The 25536-nt window shown below is 38.6% G+C and overlaps 1 protein-coding gene across 1 annotated transcript; it reads right to left on the bottom strand.

The window, feature by feature from the left end:
• Nucleotides 1-1942: 1942 nt before the first annotated feature.
• LOC145765935 (guanine nucleotide-binding protein G(I)/G(S)/G(T) subunit beta-1-like) lies at nucleotides 1943-22828 on the bottom strand. The gene is made up of 9 exons (XM_082577596.1): nucleotides 22554-22828; nucleotides 22173-22211; nucleotides 21356-21462; nucleotides 15796-15859; nucleotides 11002-11164; nucleotides 10505-10571; nucleotides 8370-8571; nucleotides 7876-8092; nucleotides 1943-4023 (listed from the first exon to the last, which is right to left on the bottom strand). The coding sequence occupies exons 1-9, from the start codon at nucleotides 22629-22631 to the stop codon at nucleotides 3917-3919; spliced, it is 1044 nt and encodes a 347-aa protein (XP_082433722.1). The 5' UTR covers nucleotides 22632-22828; the 3' UTR covers nucleotides 1943-3916.
• Between the last annotated feature and the right edge of the window lie 2708 nt (nucleotides 22829-25536).

Below are 25536 nucleotides of genomic sequence, written 5' to 3'. Positions count from 1 at the left end.
TGAAGAAAGGGGCGTTCTACCCGGCTATCAGCACAAGGCTGAGCACTCACTAGTTCAGCGAGCAACTGCGATTCGCCAACCATAACGGTGTAGCTTCCACGCTAGCCATTCAGACTTTCCAATCAACAATATGTTTCTCGGCAGCCGATTTGTAGCAAGAATTGACAGCAATAGACACGTGTTTCGCCCATGAGGCTGGGCTTATCAGTATCGCACCGTATTCTGCCACAAATTTATTCGACCACCGCTTTACCAGTCAGTTTAACTCTTATCTTTGTGGAAACAAAGAAAGAGCCAACAAAACCAGCAGGCGCCAGGGCAGAGGACATTGTGAAGAAAGGGGCGTTCTTCCCGGCTATCAGCACAAGGCTGAGCACTCACTAGTTCAGCGAGCAACTGCGATTCGCCAACCATAACGGTGTAGCTTCCACGCTAGCCATTCAGACTTTCCAATCAACAATATGTTTCTCGGCAGCCGACTACAGTTATTTCCAAGGCTTTTGAGAGGATAGTTTGGAGCCGGTACCAATGAGATTCTCGGTCGTCGGACCACTCAGCATGGGACAATTCAGCAAGTTCATTTCAGCTGCTGCCAAGTTTCGGCTTGCTCAGTTTCATCATTTATCAACTTCAGTTACTTGCTTAGTTCACAAATGCTGATTTGTAGGAGACTCGAGCCCAAAATTAAGACACCGTCAAGAGAAACGCACCGAGTCGGGGGTGTTTTTTTTAAGTTCCCGGCCTTCTTAGAAAAGTACGGGCCTCTAAAATCATTCCGGGCCACGGCGTAAACTCGCGTAGGCCTAATTGCTTTTAATTTTAGTTTGTTTTTCTGAACACAGACCGACCACCTTCAAACTTAAGAGATCAGCAAGTAAGTTACACCGCTAGTTACCACGTGCGGACTTGAAAAAGCCCTTTTTTTATCTGAAGATTAATGGGCCATAAAAGATGGCAACTTTAGTTTGCGAATGCCTTGTTCCGTGATACGTCGATCGGATCAGCATGGGCCGACATAAAAGTAAGCATTGTGACATTGGAGTATGAAAAGACCTGTATACGCACAAGCTACTCGAATCAATCACGCAGTGCGTAATAACGTGACTCAATAACGTCCAAAGTGATGAACATGAAGTGTAGCGAACAGAAGGTAAACCTAATCAAAAAGCGATAAGGGTTGCAATATTAATATTAAATCCTTCACAGCTGTTTTGGGCATGTTTACAGGCTGTGTAAGACCACATTGGCAAAAGTATTTGTCAAAGCAAAATTTCAATCCTTTTGTGAATGCTTTCCTATCTTTTTCGGTGCAGCGATGACAATTCATTAATTATTACTGAACCAAAGCTAGCAAGCGCACTCCCTAAACGGTCAGATACGTCATTCAAACCAACCCGCAAGCCATAGAAGCCCATTCACGCAGTGAATCTTAGCTGATAGCGATTGAAAAACATACAGTCTGTGGAATAAAAGTAATGTCTCTATACGTCAATCGAATGACGTTAAATGAGTGGCCAAAATGCTGAAGCAAGATGGTGCGTGTGTGCGTCAACGTGCATAATTGAAGACTGATAAAACGAAACGCTGCGTGAAGCCAATCGATATTGAACAGTGTGGTGGCTCAGCGCTTCATATCAGGCTTCTTTATTGCAATGGGAAATTCTTTGCTTATCTGACAACTCAACTTGCTTTGGAAATACATGCACAAAGCAAAGGCGTAGCGTGACAAGTTTTTGAGGAAACTTTAAGCATCCAGTCTACTTGCATTTGGAAACAAACAGTGGAGCTGACTCGGTTGAAACGCATCCGGGGATTTTTCAAACACATACACTAAATTTTAAAGGTCACTGGGAGGAAGAGACATAAGTCTGAATCTCTATGCACTTGATTGTGTACCCGGTTATGGAATATCTCCTTTTTCTGTAGATTGCTCAATGCAAAGTCTTGTATAAGATGATATATTCACAACAATTTGGTATTTCACGTCACTTACACATCAAAACCTGACACCACCGCAAATGAGATCGAGCAGTTTGTTGGTTTCGGTCGATTACCGGATAAACATCAAATATATAGTTGAGTTTCAAAAAAGCATAACTCTCATGCATATCAAGCCGCACTGTAGCTGAAGCAAATACCATAACAGCAAAAACTTGATGGGAATCAGGATAAAAATATAGGCTTTTACAGACTAAAGTCCGTTGAAACTGAAATATCTCGGGTAGCAAATAACCTCTTAACATCTGCAGAGAAACGCACTTTCTTAACGTAAAAAAGGCTCATTTGCTGACTGAAATTTAGTTTTTATCGCAAGCACAAAAACACGTTGATTCAACGCAAAATCCAGAGCTCTTTCCCTGGGCCTATTAAGTCGGCCGACTTTGAACAATGTTGGTTCTTGCACAACAATGCTGTTTAAGTTCTCAATTAAACCGCCTGATCTGTTTGTGCTAAGAAAAGAGGATAACTTATTGCACATCAAGAATCGGCTATAGTCGAATGGGTGGTCTCCAAAAACCTTGACACGCGCTTTCCTGACAGACAGCAAAATCCGTCATTTTTTAAATGTAAAAATGACAAATTTTGCTGCCTGGGTGTATACCGGAGTACCACAGCAGCAATTACAATATGAAACAGGATAAAACCAATGTGATTTAAAAACTTTTAGCAAGTCTACGGTGGATGCATTCATTGTGGTTTTTTAATGCATTACTGAGCCTGGATGAGTGTTTGCCTCTAAAGCCTGCAACTGGCAACATTAAACAGAAGACACGAATTTATAATTTTCATCCAGTACGACAACCACAGTCGCTGTATGCAAATATGGCGGACACGGCTTAGGATGAACAATTACTGCAGAAATGAAGCACTCGCTATACAGTTTGCCAAATAATGCGATTACTCAAGACAAAATGTTTAGTCTTTTACATTGAAGTAGAGCGTAAAATACGAGTGGGTACACACAAAATTAGAGATAGCAACAAGCTAAGAAAACAGAGTTAAATTTGAAAGTAAACAAGAAAAACCACACGATCTTGGTATAACAATAAAATATGTCATTTTCACATTGATTTAACGTCTGCTGACGTTGAATCAATGCCAAAATAACGGATTTTGCCGTCTGGGGATAGACTTGAAAACCAACATGGGTAATCACCAGATTTTGCATTTCAGCTGTAAAAAAGTGACGTTTCATCGAACCGGTGACGACCACGAAACATTAACTCTTGCAAGGTTAATATTTTAACGTTCATCTAACATTGATTGACATTGAAAGATGGAAACAAATTTGAAAATTGTTGAAACCAGGTTGCACTGACATAAAAAAAAAACTTCTTGTTAAACCTGATACATTGTTCTAAAGGAGACATGACTGCAAAAAGAACCGACTTTATGAACCCACAAGCTTGATACTAACCATCGCTGTCAGGACACCTCGATTTCATTGTCAAGTAAATGATATATAAATAAGAAAAACTGAGAGATACTCAGCGAACTTTCAATAATTTCATTTCAAAAGTAAGACTGGACAATTGATTCTAGTTCAAAAAAGACTTAAAACAACAAATTAAAACTTTCTCAAGATGAAAATAACCTACCCTTTTAAACGTTTTTGAAGCGTTTTGATCAAGGTCAAAACACGTCGAAAGTTCTGAGAAACGAGAATTTAAGACTTAAAACACGAACACAATGTCAGACACGTGACAGAGTCCGACTGGAGTCAGTTAGTCCGCTGCGAATCAGGAAAAAAGCAAGAGCAAGCAACGGCTCTTGCGCCATCCCGTAGCCGCAATGCAGCAAGCGACTGGTTTCCAAATGAGTCGCTCGGTTTTTAGTTGTCTATTCATGCGGGTGTCATTGCCATCGGCCGCGCAACAGCAAGTAGGATGGGCAGTGGAGGTCGATCGTCGAATCGCTAGTTCCAGACTTTAAGGAATGAATCCCACGAACCAGTAGCAACTGCCATGCCGTCAACTGTGATACCAAGACAGCTCACACGATTGTCATGTCCCGCCAACACACCTAGAAATAATTACAGATTACATTAGCAACGAGTCTTGTGACGTCAACCACGCTGGTGACGTATGCGCTGGTGAATGTCTCGCTTTCTGCGACGACTGTAGCCCCGGGGTAGGTAGCTCACTTGTGGGTTTTGCAAGCGTGTCATTTTCCAGCTGTGACTCGAATTATTGATTGAATTTAAACAAAAGTAGGCCAAAAAGAAGGCTTTAGAATAAAGGCAAAACGAGGAATAGCCCTATGTTCATCCAAGATCTCAACAACCGGAATGCCAGCATCATTTTCATAAGTAATATAACCACTTTGTTCTGAAATATTAGCTTTAATTGACGCCATTATGTAAAGAGCCCTTCCTCAAGGATAGCAATATCAATATCAAATATTACAAGCAACTCTTAAAACCGGACAACGATACCACATGTTCTTCGACCAGCATAGTTCTAAGTCAGCTGATCTAAAATGTTTTTTTCGGCCTACGACATATTTTAAAAGGTAAAAAAATCACTTGTGCACAAAACAGCAATTGCACTTGTCACAGTGCAATAGTTCGTGTACTAAGATTGCGCCTAAATCACACGCTACTATTAATGCTTAGTTATATTGCAGCACTCGTAGGCGACTTGCGAACAGCTAGGTGTTTACTGTTTACTGGTTGCATTAAAAACTAAAGAAAATTCATTTGAATGTTGACAATAGCTAGACGCAAATAGCAAACCAAGACATTTCCAAAACAAAATTCGTCGCTTTTTTACATTAATTTAACGTTTCCAGACGTAAATTGACTGATTTTGCTGCGTGGGTTCCTGTTGAGCAAACGTCACCGCTATGGCTACAACAACGTCACTCATTTGGCATTTAAACGAAATATTCAAATGCACCGAAGAACACTTTTGTTTCAAACAAATATATAAAGGCAGAAAGAAGTTCAAGTCGATATTCGAAATAAAATAGTCACATCATATTAAATGTGCGCGTAAGAAAAACACATTCAAAACGTGAAACGAAGATACCGAGTTACAAACATGATACGCCCTTTCTGGTATTAAACTGAGCTAGCTATCACAAGGTGTTGCCAGTGATAACCAAAATTACCCGCTCAAATCCTTGAATAAGCCAGTCGTCTTTAGTTAACGAAACTTAGGAATGCAGATGATCAATTGCAACATATCAAGATAGTTTAGCTAATTTTACACCAGAAAAAGGTTTCGTGAGGTTTTTTGATTGAATGCCTAGTGAACAGTCTCATGTAATTTTTAGGTATTGTGTTGCCGCAACTCACCACTCACCAGCCACCACCCATTCAATCTGATACACTTGACTCGAAATATACATCTTATGAAGCCAAAATAACCACATGAAGGTGACAACGCCAAAACATCACGCTCCGAAACTATGCGCTAGAGTAGAAACACCCAACAACCTAAAACAGCTATGGAACACTGTTCCACATCCACACAATAGAAACATTTTCAAAAAGTCAGTCAAAAAAGGAAACAGAACATATGTAACGTCATGCAATAAACGCTCGAAAATCCGACATGACGTGAATACTGCCTTTAGAGAAAAGAGAATTGAAAAAACTTCGAACCTTGGACGAATTAAGTGCGTCATTGCATGCAACTGAAAGACATTTAAGGAAACGTGACGAAGTTTAGGTGAGACAAGTTTTTAGTGCAAGAAAATATAACAATGCACTGGACTAGAGGTTGGAACGTTGTAACTGTATGCAAGCAACAACGTCGAATCGATGTCTCAAGACTACTGAACTGGTTCTCTAAATCAATCGATCACAGCGCTAGGCTGACAAAGGCTAAGCGCATAACAACCATCGCAGACAGCCAAATCCAACTTTGCTGTCTGGGATATCAGTCCAGGTAATATCAGGAATCTTGACAATTTATTGTTTCAAAGGCAATAAATTAAAATGACTTTTTTGTAAAGTGACTCATCTTTAGTCTACACTCAAAAACGCAGTTGCTAAAACTGATGTATATAACTGTTCAAAACACTATTCTTAACAGAGCTAGATTCTACCTAAATAGGTCCAGCTCTGGTAGTGGTGTAGCTTGAGCCAGGACTACATGCCAGTAATTAAATATTTAAGAAGTAAAAATAATCGAATCAATGGATAGCTGGTTAAAAAAAATCGAACGGTAACGTAACGATAATTTCGACGACTTTTTCAAGAAGGTGGGGCTATTTTGGAAGGACTGTGTTCATATGTGTATTGAGAGAGCTGCTGCAATGACAGGACACGCAGCTAGGTTTCATGCAAAAAGGGCGATTTGCGAGTGATACACATATTGCATTTTCACACTATAGGCTATTCATTGCGAGACATATTAAGATACACATATTTCGCTCTAGCGAAATATGTATATCTTTCTCAGTGACCGTACTGCTGCCGTTTGTCTCCGCACATCTGCGGGAGTCAACCTTTTCAAAGTTAACGGCAATTGAGAGAAAATACCATTCCAGACTAAGCAACATTAAAACCGCCTTGAGACCAGGCAGCAGTAACAAACATTGAGCAACGGCTGGACTTGCTTTGTAGCAGAAAGCAGTCGCACTTATCACACCGAATAAATGTGTTTTCGGTTTTGTTTCCAATAGGTCACGTGTAGCGTAGCAGATTTCGAGTACCGGTAGCTTATTTTTACTCTAGTTTTGTTCGAATTAAGCCTTTAAATAAATATCTCAAGTGTAAATTTCGCACTGTTGATCATTTATCTGTAAAGGGTCGCGGAAAATTTTAAAAGATAAAAAGAGGTCGCGAGCAAAAAAGTTTGAGAAGCCTTGCTGTACAGTATAGTACACTAAGTGGTTACAAAAAGTTACTAACGTCTTTTCCCAAGACAAGTACAAGTAGGCTACTAAATGTATCTGCTCAGTTTAAACTCGTACAAAGATACAATGAAGAAAAAAATATGTCACAGCTTTCTGTACGCATTACCACATCTTCTCATTAATGTTGATGGAAGTATCGTAGCACGGGACTACCGACTTACTGTAGTTTAGTACCGTCTGTGCCGGCACGGCACTAAAGTTAAACAGGAGGTGATATTAATAAACAAGGCAAACAATAAGATAAATGCCCAAACCCCAATCCATAAACAGCTGATCAGATCAACTTTCGAAAAGTCGGCAAAAGAAAAACGAAAGTACAACCTTGGGTTCAAAACCTGGCAAGTTGCTGGTCCGCAATCAATATCCTGACTGGCAAGAGAATGGTTCGAAGCAAAAAAGAGAGGTTAGCAGAAAGACAAAGATGTTTTCTGATGAGTCAAGTTCGCAACTCTTCCTTTGATGTCATTAGAATCTTATCCAATCAAAAATACAACTAACATTCCGCTCCAGTTAAGCTCTGGTGTATGTCTCATGATAGCTTGCCAATGAACAAAGAAAAAAACTGTCAAGAAGGTCACAGCCGATGTTATTTCACACACATGTCAAAAATAATTTTCATTTATCTAACAACACAAAATGTTTAATCAACGTTCGCGGTTGTTGCCGATAGAGTTTGTGAAAAAGCTCCACTCAGCAAGGTCGGGCCATTTATCGGTTGAACGTCATATCACATTAATAAAACGTAACATTAAGACTACTTCAACTGGGGTCACCATAAAAAGTAAGGTAATGGCTTACCAAACTAAGGAGATCACAGTGTTGGCTTAGAAAAAGTGGTCTAGTTTTGAAGCCTTAAAGTAAGTTTAAGCTACTGCTTAGACAGCAAAGCAACCTTTTTTTAACATTGATTCAACGTTGCAGACGAGTGGAGCGGAGTTTGCTGCGGCCAAGCGCGGTATGCAGCTACAAAAATGGAATTTGGATAAAAATAGATTGTATGTACTGTACCTGCCCTATCTCCTTTCATTGAATCCCAGATGTTGCAGTTAAAATCATCGTATCCTGCGAAGAACAGTCGTCCACTCTTGCTGAATGCCACGCTGGTAATTCCACAAGCAATGTTATCGTTGCTGTATACGACCAGTTCTTGGTCAGAGCGGATGTCAAACAAACGACAAGTGGCATCGTCCGATCCGGTACCAAAGGCTTGGTTATTTGGAAACATCTGAACGAAATAGCGACAGTTAACTGTCATTTGAAACGAATATCCACTTTATGTAAAAAAAAATCTTAGTCCGCTTAGAAAATAGCTGATTGCGAGGTCATCAAACTTTATTCAATCTACAATAAACTTGATTATGTTATTTTCTAGCTAGGCCAGCTTCACATATAAAATTTACAGTGTATTGCTAAAAGTCGAGGGCAAACGGTGCACCACTGCACCCCATACAGGGGCTAGTAAAACATGTTAAAAAGCTTGGGTCCTAAATGAAACTACTTACAGACACAGCATTGATGTCAGATTCATGGCCACTAAACGTCTGGCGGCACATTCCATCTCGTAAATCCCACAACTTGGCTGTGGCGTCGCATGCACCAGATATAAACGTGTTCTTATCATCAGTAACCGACAACGACATGACATCGCCAGTATGGCCAGTGAATGCTGTTGTTTGCATACCAGTTTCGATGTCCCAAAGTGCACTGAAAGAAATGAATTTTAATTGAGATACAACTGAAATATGTCACATATCATTTGCTTTTATGAGCAGCAAGGATGCCCAACCTGGTAAGTGTTTAATACCCAACCAAGAAGTGTTTTAAAAGCATTTGCTTCAATTAAAATAAAATGCGCTAAAACTCTAGTAATCTACACTAATATTTGAAAAACCTTTTTCACTTAAACTGACAGATTTATCACCAACGAAGACAAAATAAAGGGAAATTTACTACATTTCAAATGCAGCTTATTGAACAGATTTATGGCAGTGCCACTCCAGGAACATTGACTCGATATGTTTCAATTCACAAGGCCTGACGAGCTTCAAAAAACTGGCTGTGCAGTTAAATAAACCAAGTTTAACTGCTAGGAAAGGTGCGGTGCCATGATCAATACGCTGCAAGGAAATCGCTCATGAATTATTAACAAAACAACTGGTCAAACAATCAGTAGTCATTTTGACATTGATTCAACGTCTACAGATGTTAAATCACTGTAAAAATGACCAATTTGCTGGCAAGGTGCAGCTGCAATGTGGCCGGTGTGCGCGTCTTTTTTCAAGCAAGGTTCAATCTGGAGTTTTCAAAGCCTTTCAAAAAAACCTCTAACTATTCATTGACCACAAGTGCGAAATCATTATAATATGATCTAAAATTCTACAACACAAATACAAACGCAATTCTGATTTTAACAGCTTTTCATCGTATTTTTTGACAAGGAAAATTGCATTATTCTGCTGTGCTTGTGCAATGTGCATTGCATGAAAAAGCCATGTTGAGTGCCAAAAACGTTTCTTGGCAGCAGTAAAGCTGCTGTGACACGTCGTACGCTCATGAAAATTCAATACGCAGCAGCTGCTGCTCAGCGGACCGCTTTTAAAAACGCTTCGCATTGCCCTTGCAAACATGTAAACAAAAAAGGCACACACACCCGACTGTCAAGAATTAATCGTTGTACAGTATTGCAATTAAGCTTGGCAACCACGAATGGAGGCTGCGTAGCTGAGTGATGAGAACCCTGCTGGTACGATGCTCGAAAACAGTGACTTTGTTGGCTACCGAGCCCAGCGTAACATTATCTGCTGATGCTCGAATAAACGCTGGTTGGAAAGAAACACCCATCGTAGACTACGTTTCAAGACAATGACATGCTTGAAAATAGCCAAAGATTGGCTTCCTTGTTTTCCAGTATGCGCAATGCGCATCTAAATTTACTACCACTACCAAACTATTGTGTAAATAAGAACTTTTCGAAAACAGTAAGCTGCTAACAGCAGCACAACGAAAAGTGGATTGATTTCATGACTAAGACCAACAAACACACTACCCTTTATCACGCATTTTGTTTGTTTTTAAAAATTTATGAAGTACAACAAAAAGTGTTTTAAACAGGACGTGAACAAATAGTTTTTAGTTGACATCTTTGACTTTTTGTGTTTTTCCACAAGCAGGTTGTGGTAAAACAAAAACTCAATTAGAACTCGTGCATTGTAAAAATTGTCAATGATGGAGAATTGAATAAGAAGCTGAACGAGAGGTGTTTAACTAACCACGAGACGTGGTTTCGTCACATTTCACATACTAGCTTCATATCCACGTTTTCATACAGTGTTGCCAGGTGCTACACTCTTACTTCGGAGTAGCAAAATATAACAAAAATAGACGCTGCTGCATTGTGGTTCTTTAAAGCTATTTTGCACAATCTGCAACACCAATTGTATTAATTTAACCAAAATTCGTGCAAATACTTTGTTATACTGTTAACTTTATGATTTTTGGGACTTTTTATCCCGTAGGTACCTAGCTTTTGTTCACCATAATACAATATGTGCTGTTTACGAGTCGTTGAAAATTGAAGCGATCTTCAAGTATGGTGGAATGAAAATCCAATTAGCCTAACAATAAAAACAATCCTCACCATGTCATGTCTCCAGAACTTGTTACTATTTTGTAATCGTCCAAAAACCGACAACATGATAAATAACCTGCAATACAAAAAATGCTAAAATACGCAAGCAGCTTTATGGCATGCAGGCCGCAGGGGTCGTCACTAAACTATGGCCAGCAAAGTCTATCCGCCAGCCAAACTTGTGGTTTCCCGTCCTGTATATTATATTTTTCTAAATAGCTGATCTTGAAAGATTGAGTACCGTATGTGTGACTTTGGCAGTTTGTGAGAAACTACTTAGTTTTTTTCTTCATAACCTATTCGCCTGCAACAACCAAACGTTTGTTGCATACAGCTGAATAAATCACACTCACTCTACTGAATTTCCACCAAAAGTTCCACAGGGCACTGGACAAAATGGCTACCCAGCCCGAAAGCACCCCTTCTTACAGTTACCTGGACCGTTTTGGACCTCTGGCATGCAACATTTACAGTCTACACTGCATAATAAAACAGCTTCTACAAACCTGTATGGCCGTTAAGTTCTCTAGAAACCCGTACATTTCCTTCCCTTGTTTTTAGATTGTAAATTGAACAAATATTGTCAAGACCACCACAGGCAACAAAATTTCCTGATGGAGCATAAGCGCATGTCATTACCCAACTTGATCGCAATGGAATGGCATGGACCTGGTTGAATAAAATCTTAGTTAAAAACTCAAGAAAATTTATATATTTGAAAGAAGATTTTTTGTTTAGGTTAGGCTATGCAACTCTTGAAAACTTCAGTACGATGTAACTCTAATAAGCTGAATTGAAGCTTCGACACCAATAAAGTCAACTTTGCTTGTTATTGGTCGAATTCACCACAGCTGCTGGCCCACACCAGGGTTGAGATGATACAATTTAGCATGCAACAACTGCACTCATTAATTTTTTGTGGGAAATGCAGTAAAGGAAGGAATGAAGTGGAAGGCCATGATGATGAGTTCTGCCATGGCATCGAAACAGTGACAGACTTCTGTTATCTGGGTGATCGGATAAATAGAAGTGGTGGATGTGAAGCAGCAGTGACAACAAGGGCAAGATTGGGCTGGGCAAAGTTCAGGGAATGTGGGGAAATGTTGCATGGCAGAAAATTTTTACTAAGGATGAAAGGAAAAGTATATCGGAGCTGTGTGCGGCCTGCAATGCTATATGGTAGCGAGACATGGGTATTGAGAGAGAGTGAACTGGCAATCTTGAGAAGAACGGAAAGGTCAATGGTGAGAGCAATGTGTGGGGTGAAAACGAGAAGGGAAAAAAGGACTGAAGAATTGTTGGATATGCTAGAGATGAGAGAGACCATAGACCGAGAGACCAACTGGCAAGGGCAAATGGAGTAAGATGGTATGGACATGTGATAAGGAGGGAGGAAGGAAGTTTTCTTAGAAAGGCACTAGATCTAAAGGTGGATGGGAAGAGGAAACGCGGTTGTCCAAGAAGAACGTGGAAACAACAAGTGAAGGATGAGTTTAAAAAAGTCGGACTGAAGGAGGAAGATGCAAGGGACAGGGTGAAATGGAGAAAAGGGATTAAGACAATTGCTGCGCGGAAACAATCGGCCACACCCACTAGTGGGGAACAAACCGACGATGGATTATGATGATGATGAACAACATATCTCTTTGATTTTAAAGTTTTGACACAAAAATTAATGTGATTGTAAAAAACCATTGAGGTTATCTTAAAAAGTTAATTATCACATGACACAACTGGGTATACCGGTATACACATTGCACAAGGCATGTGCTTCCAACCGGAATGGCCCGTTTCGGCGAGTCCGATTCGGCGAGTCCGATTCGACTAGTCCGATTCGGCGAGTGCCCTATTCGGTGAGAGCCCTTTTCGGCGAGTGCCCTATTCGGCGAGTTTTTGAAATTTTTAAAAGGAAATTATCCGGTACCGTAGCCTAATTGCAATTGCCGTTTTTACATCGTTTTAACGTCGCTAAACGTTGAAATCGTGCAGAAAGGAATAAAAAGAAAATGTTTGAACTATTAATTAAATTAAAATTCGTCATGTCAGTTCAGTTGTTTTTATTTCTGACCATCATATCAAAAACAATACACATCAACATAGCAAAGGTAGAAGCGACAATTCACGTCAACATAGCAAAGGTGTAGAAAAAGGTAGAAGCGACAAAACGCGAACGTTAAAACGTGCTTGTGACCGAAGTAAGTTATTGAGTTGAAAGAAATTTGGCAAGGTTGCAATGCATCACCTTCAAAAAAATTTAAGATATGAAGGAAAAATAAAACAAAGAAAATGTTACAAAAAAAGTAATGTTTATGTCTATAAGTTAGTACTTTTGAATAGTTAAAATCATAGGCGCCTAACTATTTTTTTGGCCGTGGGGGCGAAAGCGTGTTTCATCAGCAACAACGTAAATTCAGCGAAATGTCACGCAGATGGATGACGTAATTATGTCGTCACACTAGGATTGCTTTTATTGCCACACTCGGAGTTATCGCTACGTTCGACCTACCGTTAATTATTATAAACAAAGCTCGACCAAAACACATGCTATGCGTCTGCGTTGGCTAGCGGTTGATGGACTGCGACTCTTTAAGCTAAGCGCAACATAAAGTTTAGCAACGAACTAGATTTATTAGCATGAAACAAGAGACGAAAAGGTTTACTAAAAGGTATACTGTAAATGAAATGAAAATACTAACTTGATCATATGCTTGAAAATATACCTGTTGAAAGCAAAATCATTCATGTTTACATCAATTCAACAGCACGTCACCTTTAATAAATTTAAAAGTTGCTGACATCCGCAAACAGCCCTTGAAAAATAGTTACAGAGAGACGTTTGATTAAGTTTTCGACTTGACATTGCTCCCTATTCACTACAATATCGCAACTTATGGCTGACCAGCTTTCAAGTTTCAATTCGCTGTAATACGCCCGTTTTCGTGTTGCAGATGAAACAAAAGATGCGCATATTCCCCGCCTTTGATCGGGTTTCTATGGCAACGGACGTGTGTGCGCCATGCAGTTTGCGCGAGTCCGTTGTTGTGTTGATTATGCGGCGTGTGCGCAATGCGGTTTGTACCAGCCCTTGGATTACGTTGGTTAGTGGTAACCTCGGGCCGAGACTTCAAGTTCATTTTCACAGCAACCGATTCACTGCCGCGACAATTCTCTGCAGAGGTTTCGACTTTCGAAAGCGACAGGAGGCTGTTTGCAAGCGCATTAAGTTAAACGCACGCTGCGCCAACTTAGCAAATTATGTTGTTTTTGGGTGCATTCAACATCTGATGACATTAAATCGACGCAAAATGGTAGATTTTTGCTATGTCACAGACAGCAAAATCTGTCATTTTTACATTGATTCAACGTCTGCAGACGTTAAATCAACGTAAACATGACAGATTTTTTTGTCTGGGATGGGATTGTAGCATCGCTACTCGTTCTAGTGATTATTTACTGCGAAGCTGTTACGGTTTGTATTTAAAAATGTTTTCCTGCTGCCGATCGCTAGTTCATCTATTGTTTTATATATCAATGCCGCATAAAAAGTTGCTCCCACGCGAAAATATGCGTGGGGGCCTGGCCCCCACGGCTTAGGCGCCTATGGTTAAAATGATTAGTTTGGATCAACAAATGTGTGACCTACACTCCTACAGCTTAGATTGAAAGGAAATTATCGGGTAGGCTACCGTAGCCTAGTTATACCGACCAGCAAAAATTTGTTCCAAAAACCCAGTTAGCCTAACAGTTCATTTTTACATTGTAGTAACAGAATGAAAAGGCTAACCAAATGTGTGGCCTATCGTTTTAACGTCGCTAAACGTTGAAGTCGTGTAGAAAAGGGTGCTTTTGCTGACTAGGATACGTTGAAACTGAGAAACATTCACAGAAGCCCTACGATACGTTGCATTTTTAAGATAATGTATTCAGACGTTGAATCAATGTACAAATGAAATGTTATGCTAAATGGGTTCTTGGAACAAATCGTAGGGCTTCTGTGAATGTTTCTCAGTTTCAAAGTATCCTAGTCAGCAAAAGCTCCCTTTTCTACACGATTTCAACGTTTAGCGACGTTAACACGATAGGCCACACATTTGTTTAGCCTTTTCATTCTGTTACTACAATGTAAAAATGAACCGTGTTCTTGGAACAATTTTTTGCTGGTCGGGATAACTAGGCTACGGTACCCGATAATTTCCTTTCAATCCAAGCTGTAGGCCACACATTTGTTGGTCCAAACTCATCATTTTAACTATTCAAAAGTACTAACTTATAGACATAAACATGATCTATTTTATTATTTTTTTGTAACATTTTCTTTGTTTTATTTTTCCTTCATATCTTAAATTTTTCTGAAAGTGTTGCGACCGTGCCAAATTTCTTTCAACTCAATAACTTACTTCGGTCACAAGCACGTTTTAACGTTCGCGTTTTGTCGCTTCTACCTTTTTCTACACCTTTGCTATGTTGACGTATTGTTTTTGATGTCATGATCAGAAAGAAAAACAACTGAACTGACATGACGAATTCAAGCACGTTTTAACGTTCGCGTTTTGTCGCTTCTACCTTTGCTATGTTGACGTGTATTGTTTTTCATATGATGGTCAGAAATAAAAACAACCGAACTGACATGACGAATTTTAATTTAATAGTTCAAACATTTTCTTTTTATTCCTTTCTGCACGATTTCAACGTTTAGCGACTTTAAAACGATGTAAAAACGGCAATTATAATTAGGCTGCGGTACCCGATAATTTCCTTTCAAAAATTTCAAAACCTCGCCGAATAGGGCACTCGCCGAAAAGGGCTCTCGCCGAATAGGGAACTCGCCGAATCGGACTAGTCGAATCGGACTCGTCGAATCGGACTCGTCGAATCGGACTCGTCGAATCGGACTCGCCGAATCGGACTCGCCGAATCGGACTCGCCGAATAGTAGCAGACCCGCTTCCAACACCCTGAGACTTAACAAAAAAATTTTCATGATAAAATACCAAAATGGTCATACAAAAACAAGTGTGGTCAACTGGTCATTGTATATTCATATTTAGTTTGCTATGGTTCAATATAATTATTTGTCTCTTGATTTTGGCATTGGCCACAAACATTAACAACCTACAGTCCTACACCCATCTTATCTGCCATGCTGACAAAGTACGTGAAAAATTATAAAAAGCGGCTGATATCGGAACAATCAAAACATATATATATAATATATATCTGTTATCACCAAGTCTACATTCTGTTCAAAACTCACAATACAGCGATTCAAATGTTAAAAGTTGGAAAAAATGCTTCACAAACCTTATTAGTGGTGTATGAATCCCACAAAATTAATTTTCCATCTTGAGAAGCGCTGACAATGTGTCTGAAAACATATCATAGTGTTAGTGTCCATTGCTTATATTGAAACTTGTAGTAAACTGTTACTGCTATTTGTACAGCCTTAGCTTACGAGTTCACATGCATTTTTTTGTAAAAAATATTCATGGTGAAATTCAAGTATATATAGTATACCGGTACCGTATATAAATTTTCCACCGCACAATTTACTCGTAATCAACTAACCATTCTTGTGTCATTTGTTCAGTTAGTGCTTTTTAGTTTAGAGTGTAGTGCAAAGTCAAATTTATCTTACAATTTTTCATTTTAGGTACCGGTATATTGCAGATTTAATCACTGATGAGGACACACGTCACACGTACATGTGTCGAAAACGTTTGAGTTTATTTTAAATATATATGTTATATTTTTGTGTGTAAAAAAGTATGTTAAACCCGCTAAGGTTACGCTGTTTTATTTTTCTATGGTTCAACAAAGCAAACTCTCTACCAAAGCTTTACCATATATAAATTTGTTCTCCAAATTACAAATTTGTATTGTAAAAACATAAATAGAAATGTCAATCAATGAAATCGTCATCTTGTTTGTAAACGCAGGCCTCGAAATTCACGGCGGACATGTCCGCCGTCACAGCATGTGATGTCCGCGGGAACGGAATGGCCCGTTTCGGCGAGTCCGATTCGGCGAGTCCGATTCGACTAGTCCGATTCGGCGAGTTCCCTATTCGGCGAGAGCCTTTTTCGGCGAGTGCCCTATTCGGCGAGTTTTTGAAATTTTTAAAAGGAAATTATCGGGTACCGTAGCCTAATTACAATTGCCGTTTTTACATCGTTTTAACGTCGCTAAACGTTGAAATCGTGCAGAAAGGAATAAAAATAAAATGTTTGAACTATTAAATTAAAATTCGTCATATCAGTTCAGTTAGTTTTATTTCTGACCATCATATCAAAAACAATACACGTCAACATAGCAAAGGTCGAGAAAAATGTAAAAGCGACAAAACGCGAAGTTAAAACGTGCTTGTGACCGAAGTAAGTTATTGAGTTGAAAGAAATTTGGCACGGTCGCAACACCTTCGGAAAAATTTAAGATATGAAGGGTAAATAAAACAAAGACAATGTTACAAAAAAAATCATGTTTATGTCTATAAGTTAGTACTTTTGAATAGTTAAAATGATTAGTTTGGATCAACAAATGTGTGACCTACAGCTTAGATTGAAAGGAAATTATCGGGTACCGTAGCCTAGTTATCCCGACCAGCAAAAATTTGTTCCAAGAACCCAGTTAGCCTAACAGTTCATTTTTACATTGCAGTAACAGAATAAAAAGGCTAACCAAATGTGTGGCCTATCGTTTTAACGTCGCTAAACGTTGAAATCGTGTAGAAAAGAAAACTTTGCTGACTAGGATACGTTGAAACTGAAAAACATTCACAGAAGCCCTACGATACGTTGCATTTTTAAGATAATGTATCCAGACGTTGAATCAATGTACAAATGAAATGTTATGCTAAATGGGTTCTTGGAACAATTCGAAAGGCTTCTGTGAATGTTTCTCAGCTTCAACGTATCCTAGTCAGCAAAGTTCTCTTTTCTACACGATTTCAACATTTAGCGACGTTAAAACGATGTAAAAACGGCAATTTTTGCTGGTCGGGATAACTGGGCTACGGCACCCGATAATTTCCTTTCAATCCAAGCTGTAGGCGGCCTACAGTAGGCCACACATTTGGTTAGCCTTTTTATTCTGTTACTACAATGTAAAAATGAACTGTTAGGCTAACTGGGTTCTTGGAACAAATCGAAAGGCTTCTGTGAATGTTTCTCAGTTTCAAAGTATCCTAGTCAGCAAAAGCTCCCTTTTCTACTCGATTTCAACGTTTAGCGACGTTAACACGATAGGCCACACATTTGGTTAGCCTTTTCATTCTGTTACTACAATGTAAAAATGAACTGTGTTCTTGGAACAAATTTTTGCTGGTCGGGATAACTAGGCTACGGTACCCGATAATTTCCTTTCAATCCAAGCTGTAGGCCACACATTTGTTGATCCAAACTAATCATTTTAACTATTCAAAAGTACTAACTTATAGACATAAACAAAATTTATTTTATTTTTTTTTGTAACATTTTCTTTATTTTATTTTCCCTTCATATCTTAAATTTTTCTGAAGGTGTTGCGACCGTGCCAAATTTCTTTCCATAGGCGCCGACTTTTCAAAAAACCTTGGGGGGCGAGAAAGGTGATGACGTCATAACCATAACGCTATTTTACTCAATTAAAATAGTCTTTGATTAAGCTTAGTGTCTTGTTTATATGAACAAATAGGTCCCAAACTGAATTTATTAGAAGCGCTGCTTGAAAGGATTAGTTTTACGCATGCAGTACGCCTAGTCGTAAAAAATTTGATATTGTTAGCTCATAATTGGAACTGTTGGAAAACAAGCCGATTCATTTCCTTTTCGTGCGAGTGAATAACAACGATCAAGACAGTGAAGTTATCGAAATAAAACGCAAAAAATCATGATCTCAAGCAGAGTGAAAACCCGCTATCAGTTTTATTAACCTCGTTTCGCTAATTACTTTCAAAGCGTTAACAACTGCGAAGTGTTTTCTCTTCTGTTTTTTATCGAAAGTCTTTATAGTCTTTTATTGAATACAGTAGGCTATACTCGAGCGTGGCCTAGACTCGAGTAAAGGTCGAGATGTTCGCAAGTGATTTTCACCTCAAAAAGACAAGTTCAACTAACACGGGACAAGCTGTTGTCTCCAGCTCGGCAATTTTCAAAATGAACGCACTAAAAATCATTGTCGATGTAGATTACGTAAGTGTGAAATCGCGTCGGCCTAAGTAAAACTTTTGAATACGTTTATTTGCAGTGATTCAAACTTAATTTTCAAATTCAATGATTTCTTGTCAATTCTAAACTTTATGCACTTGTTGAGCAATATGCAAAGCTCACGAGACAAAACAGAAAGAGGAGATCATTTTTTTATTTTTGCGTGTAGGATATACATAATCGTTATTATTTTCACGTAACATTCCATGATCGTTGAAGTCGATGTCAAACCTTAGCGGCCGCATAAAACAATGATGTCAGGTTAGCTAGGTGATAATAGCGGTAAGAGACGTCGTTAATGCAGGCAATATCTGCGACCAAGACCATTAAACACCTTTTCTTTTATCGGTTTTCGATTTAATTCTCACACATTGCGAAGAAAACAATGCGTTCTGTTGAATCATAATTGTCTCACAGCGGGAAGGCCTCGTTGAAAATAGCGCGTCTAATTTAGCTGGTTTACTTAATATTGCAGTGAATAGTTACGTGACTATTCCAGCAGTGCAAGTTACTCTACCATCTACTTTGAAACTTCCATACCGTATGAGAAAGCCATGCGATCAGCTGCTGTTTTGCGGGCAAGAGCAACGTAGGCTTTTCTTGCTTTCGGCATTCTTTAAGACCGTTTAAATTATCTAAATCTCTTTCACGAAGTGTTTTATCTTTGAAACACCACTTGTCATCACCATTTTTGTTGCCCTTCAACCATAAATTTACGGGGGGCGCCGCCCCCTGGAAGTCGGCGCGTATGTTTCTTTCAACTCAATAACTTACTTCGGTCACAAGCACGTTTCAACGTTCGTGTTTTGTCGCTTCTACCTTTTTCTACGCCTTTGCTATGTTGACGTGTATTGTTTTTCATATGATGGTCAGAAATAAAAACAACTGAACTGACATGACGAATTGTAATTTAATAGTTTAAACATTTAATTTTTATTCCTTTCTGCACGATTTCAACGTTTAGCGACGTTAAAACGATGTAAAAACGGCAATTGTAATTACGCTACGGTATCCGATAATTTCCTTTCACAAATTTCAAAAACTCGCCGAATAGGGCACTCGCCGAAAAAGGCTCTCGCCGAATAGGGAACTCGCCGAATCGGACTAGTCGAATCGGACTCGCCGAATCGGACTCGCCGAATAGTAGCAGACCCCCGCGGGAAGTACCCTCTAGATCGGTCATATTTGTCCACCAAGAAATAACACAGAAACTAGCGATACAAATCGTCATTGCATAGCATGAACAATTGTTGTGAGAATATAATTTCCCGCGCGTTCTAGCGCGCATCTAGAAAATGTGAGTACTGTATCCCTTAGCTTTCATTCAAGCTGAAAATCTTTCAATTTTTACGTTGCCTTAACAATTGATGACATTGAATCAGCACAACAAAGGTGAATTCTTCGCTAAGAATCGATGGGAGCACGCGCAAGTTCAAGTCTTACGTCACAATATCTGCCTTTGATCTCCGAGTAATATTGATAAGGCAAGGTTGGTTACAAAATTAGATTATACGAGTAGGCTATTACAGCAAGCTGAAAAAAAATTTGTCGAGTTTTGGTATTACAGTAAGAAAGAAAAGGCCCATAGAAAATTCACTTTCGCTCACATACCACGCAAAAATAAACCTAAAGAAAAATACCTAGTGAAACTTTGCACAGCAGAAAATAGTGGCGTTAGCGTAGAAGTTTTCCGACTTGTGCCCAGAGCATTGTGACGCAAAAATCCACACGACCTCGTTCGGTGGAAGTTAATCAGTTATGCGGCGTATTAAGCAGCTACACCGCGCTTTGACTCTTCAAGCGCACCTCGTGGGTCTGATGAAAGCCTTTGCTGAAATTTTAAAAAGCCTTCTAAACCGTAGCTATGGCTCTCAAATAATGAAGAATTATCAAGTGATTAAGCATGACGATCGACGCTAAAACTGGTGTGACCGCCGTGAGACTTAAATTGTCCGCCGAGATAGCTGCTCAAACCGGACACGTTTGTCCGCCGTCAACAAAAACGAATTTCGAGGCCTGTAAACGGTAGTATATATACAAAATTAGATTATTTTAAAATTCCAAGTTGTTCAAAAGTCCAAAACCATCATTTCTCAAGTATATAAATATTGATAATTTGAAAACTTTAGGCTTGAAATTTTAGATCTATTTAGGACTTTAATATCATTCCATGTGAGAAAGTGAATCAATAGGCTTGCCTACTCCGCAGACCTTTCAAGGCTGCTCTCAAAAATATGGACATCAACAACATTGTGCTTGAAATAAATATACCAATTTACCAAAAATACTTTGTGTCATAAGCAATAAAAATTTAAAAATAATTGGTGTAAACGACTAGTTCATAGGTTTCTGAGCAACAAATTTGTCCGTCCCCAGAAAGAATACGTAGTGTTTCCAGACAGCAAAATCCGTCACTTTCATGAACATCTGTAGACATGGAATCAATGTATAATGAATTTTACTGACTGGGTGTCTCTTTTGTTGCACAGATGTTGAACATGTGTAAAAAATTTGCATGCAGCACAAATATGGAAACCAGCGATATTGAAGGGAACCAACCCCAATGATTGAAACGATTAAGAACCACTGGTGTAAATGATTGAAACCACTAAGCTTAAATCGAAGCATGGCCCAAACAAACGGTAAATGCATTGTTTTTATTTTTTCATATTTTAACTTACCTTGAATCTGTGCCCCAGTGCATAGCATAAATTTTTGCAAGATGACCTCTTAACGTTCTTCTTGTTCTCATTTGAACTCTTCCTATAGGTTCTACACTTGCTGCAATCTGAAACAAATAAAATTCTCAAATCATGTCCTTTACTTATAAGTAGGAAAGCAAAAACAACTTGACATGTGACCAATAAAATTTCCCTTAAAATCATAATCAAATTGCACAGACTGTGGTGTGAGCCGATTTAAACACCATTCAGAGTTAGCAAATTTTATGTGGCGACAGGACACATTACTAAATAGTTTAAAGACCATATGCTATTAAGGATGGTGGCAAATTTAGTTAAACAACATGCATTCTCAAAAAAAAAAAAACTAGTATATTATATAAGACATTAAGTTGACAAGCGTTTACTTTTTAATTGCAAATTATTTATGGGTGCATTTTAAGCATCACAACTTTATGAACGCTTTTTTTTATTAAATTTAAACTTTCGTGTAGAAAGCATTGACTAAAAACAGAAAATCCATTATTGTAGTTTTAGACATAGGTGGTAAAGCTAGACATACAATATTTTAAAGTACTTGCCGTACCAACACTGTAAACATCATTACAACATGTAACCACAAAGCACTCAAAAAACATTTCAATTCAAACATAATCAAAATCATCTGACACCACAGACCACAGTGTGGGCGCCTTCAAGCTGTGCTTTGCAAATGAATAGGGTTGATATAAATCATTGTTTACAAATTGCAACAGATTTCCTATTGCAATGAGGTAATATAAGCAACAAAAACTTTTTACTAAAAATTCCTCCATACCTCTTGCAATGAAGTATCACATAATGCCTGCCTTTTATCCTGCAATAGCAAAATATATTTAATTAAAAGATGAGCCCATCAAGCAGGAAAATTTTTCCAGAAACTTAAATTTGAAACCAGTCAAAAACGGTCATGAGCACAATAAACAGGATTGCAGTAGCATGTATTTATTAAAAGCAAATCGACTGTCCAACACTAGCTTCACTAAATGAAAATCAAAGTATGGCAGGCCTACTTTGAAGGATAAAAAAATGACTAAGGTATTTTAGGGTGTGATTTGTAAGCTACAGCATTTAACAATTCCAGTAGACCTATTCAAAATTTTCAAATCCACAATATTAACCACAATAAAATTTTCTACATTGATGAAAAAAAACTCACCCGAATCTCTTGTTTAATGTTTTCTGCTTCATTTCTTAAGTCTTCAATATTTGGCTGGGAATTATTTTGATTGGCCATTATAAAATATTAATTGTCTATCAGTGTTTTTAATGTGTCTTTACTCCAGGGAGCTTGGACTGAAATGATAACACTTTTTTCTTGCTTTTTTACAGCAATTGCAATTGAAGTCTTCAGAGGTTCCGGTTTATCAAGTCTTTTTATCCATTTAATGTCACAATGCAGACAACATTTAAACAATTAGATAATCACCAACTACAGCTGAATAAAAATTAATAAGAGTAAAAGCGTAATGACACATAAAAAATATAAGCCTATTTGTAAAATCCACAAACTTTTGTCATGTCTGTCTGAAACATGCTTCATGAAATCTGGAAAAACATGGTCATGTTTTTACCATAAAAACTACTATTAAACAGCATTCCGGCAATCACTGCTTTCACAGAACTACTAAGGAAGGAAATAAAAAGACCAGGTGAAGAATGAGGCAGACTAGGTCAGATTGAAGAAAGACAATCACTGCAAGAAAAGACTTGGCCACCTCCACTAGTGGGGACGAAACCGGATATGGATGATAGCACTACTAGCAACATTTCTGATTAAGCATAACCTCAACAACACAAACATCAGAAATGTCACTAACCGATTTCACCTGTATTCAGTTAAAAAATGGCAAATCAAAATAATATTGACACGACGCAGACATTTTCCAATCTTTTTTTAATGAAAATTACAAAGTCTAGACATTTTGTTAATCTGAAAATCAGGGCTACATTATCTCTTGAAGCTACACTAAATTACACAAAAAAGGTTGCGCAAAAAATTGATATTACGCAATTACAAAAGATTTACCTAAGATAACATAACGAATTTATAGCAAAAATACTTTACTCTATTGTTGAGTTATTTCTACATATCAAGTGTGTATCAGGAATGTCAAAGTCCAGCCCGAGAGATGTTTTTGTTTGACCCATGCCTGTCTGCGACCTACATCATCGGAATCTCCCTGTCCTTGCAGGCAACCAACCATCTGAGTTTTGCCGTGAAGAAGCCATCCTGTCTTTTTTTCGCCGCACTACGAACCCCAACCACTTGCTCTACTCAAGTCCCTACGAGTCTGTGAGCGAGCAATCGAGCATCCTCGGCGACTGAAATTAAGACAGCCATTTGTACGTGCCGCACAACTCCTGATGAAAACCGCTGAAGACCAATCCATCAGCGCGGCTACCTGGGAGGACCACAAATGGAGCTCAGAGCGGAAGAAGAACTCCTCAAGACTCTAAAGTTTTACCTCCAACACCGGCCTCCATCCAACCAGAATACATTTGCCAAGGAAGGCCTGGGTGTGGCTCAACCGCCTGTGTACTGGGCTACTGGCGTCGGACTATTCCGCTCCAACATGCACAAATGGGGGATGGTTCCATCCACAATCTGTGAGTGTGGCAAGGGGGAACAAACCACAGACCACACCATCTGTAACTGCGCAAAATGGTGTGCTTGGTCTGCTTGAACTGGATGATGAATTAATTCAAAGACTATGCGACCCTATTTGGGGTCGCGTAATGAAATTTTGAGGCTCATTTCGATATTGTTTTACTACTTCAGTAAGAGAATTATAAAGTAAGCCAAAACAAAACAAAACAAATTGAGACAAAAGAACTAACCCCGTTTTAATGTCATTAACGTGGATGTCCCCATAATGGAGTCGCATAGAAATATATTTTTCAAAATGGGGTCGCTGAACAAAAAAGTTTGAGAAGCCCTGCTATATAGTGTAAAAAGAGCCATAATAGCAATGCCAGATAAAGAATTCTGCCCTAATTTTAGAAAAGTAATCCTAACTTTGGCAACACCTGTCACAAGCAACCATGGCAAAAAGTGTGTAAAAATTGCTACTTTGCATGATCAAAGTAACCTTTACAATATCAAATTTGAACAGATTTTGATAAAATTGTGTTTTGGAACAGTGTCAAACTGAGGTCTTTTAAAATGTCACATGCAAACAATGCAGATGAGCTATGCAAGACGCACAGATAGTGATGAGCCATGAGGGCAGCTTCTCCTTATTGTTAGTCAACAAAAAATCAAGTTCCTGCTCAAGTGACAGGGGGACTCAAGGTTCAAAAGCCATATCTACCATACAGTATATATAATTATATATATATGGTAAAAATATCCACTGGATAATAAAACATTATCTGCAACTTGCAAACATGTTGACAGTACAAACTTTTCTTACTTAGACTTTAAAGTGAAACACTGCAAGCTCTCAATGCTATTGTGTGTACGACTAAACAGTAACACATGTGCGATTCGAGCGTCTATAAATGTCACAAACCTTGTTAAGTTAAAGGAAGTGGTTTTTTTTATACACTTGTTGCTATGGTTTCAATCAGGTGTTGCCAGAGTTAGGATTAAAGTTAGGAAAGGTTAAGGTAAGGGTTAGAGTTAGGATTAAGGTTAGGGTTTTGATCTTTGCTCAGGACTAAAAAAATTTCAAAAAGCCAGGTTTTTGTTTTCAACAGCTTTTAACTTTTTTTAAATTAGGTCAGAATTCCTTATCTGGCAACGCTATTGAGGCTATGTTTACACTATATAGTGTAAATATAGCCACAGCCTAAGTTAAATTCATAGCTACAAGGGTTTTTTAATGCTAAGGTTTAAGGTCTCAAGCATAACCTTCAGTTTATTACCTCTAATCTACATAAAAAAAAATTGTCCCAATAGGTGCCTTTTACAAGCATAACTGCAGCCTAGCCTATCTATTCTATGCAGACTGAAAAAACCTCAATGCTACCACAATAGGAACCTTTTTCAATTACCAATACAGCCTAGCTTATCTATTCTATATACGGTAGGCAGAGAAAACCTGGAGCTGGTATACAAGTCCCCCCCCTCCCCTTGACAACTCATGACAAAGAAAAATTGACCAAAACATGTGAAGTGTGTGAACAGTAAAGCAAAG

Source organism: Aplidium turbinatum, chromosome 3 (assembly GCF_918807975.1).
Source record: "Aplidium turbinatum chromosome 3, kaAplTurb1.1, whole genome shotgun sequence".
In the NCBI taxonomy this organism is placed as follows: Eukaryota; Metazoa; Chordata; class Ascidiacea; order Aplousobranchia; family Polyclinidae; genus Aplidium; species Aplidium turbinatum.
The sequence above is the reverse complement of the archived record's forward strand: the minus strand, read 5'-3'. Positions and strand labels throughout refer to the sequence as shown.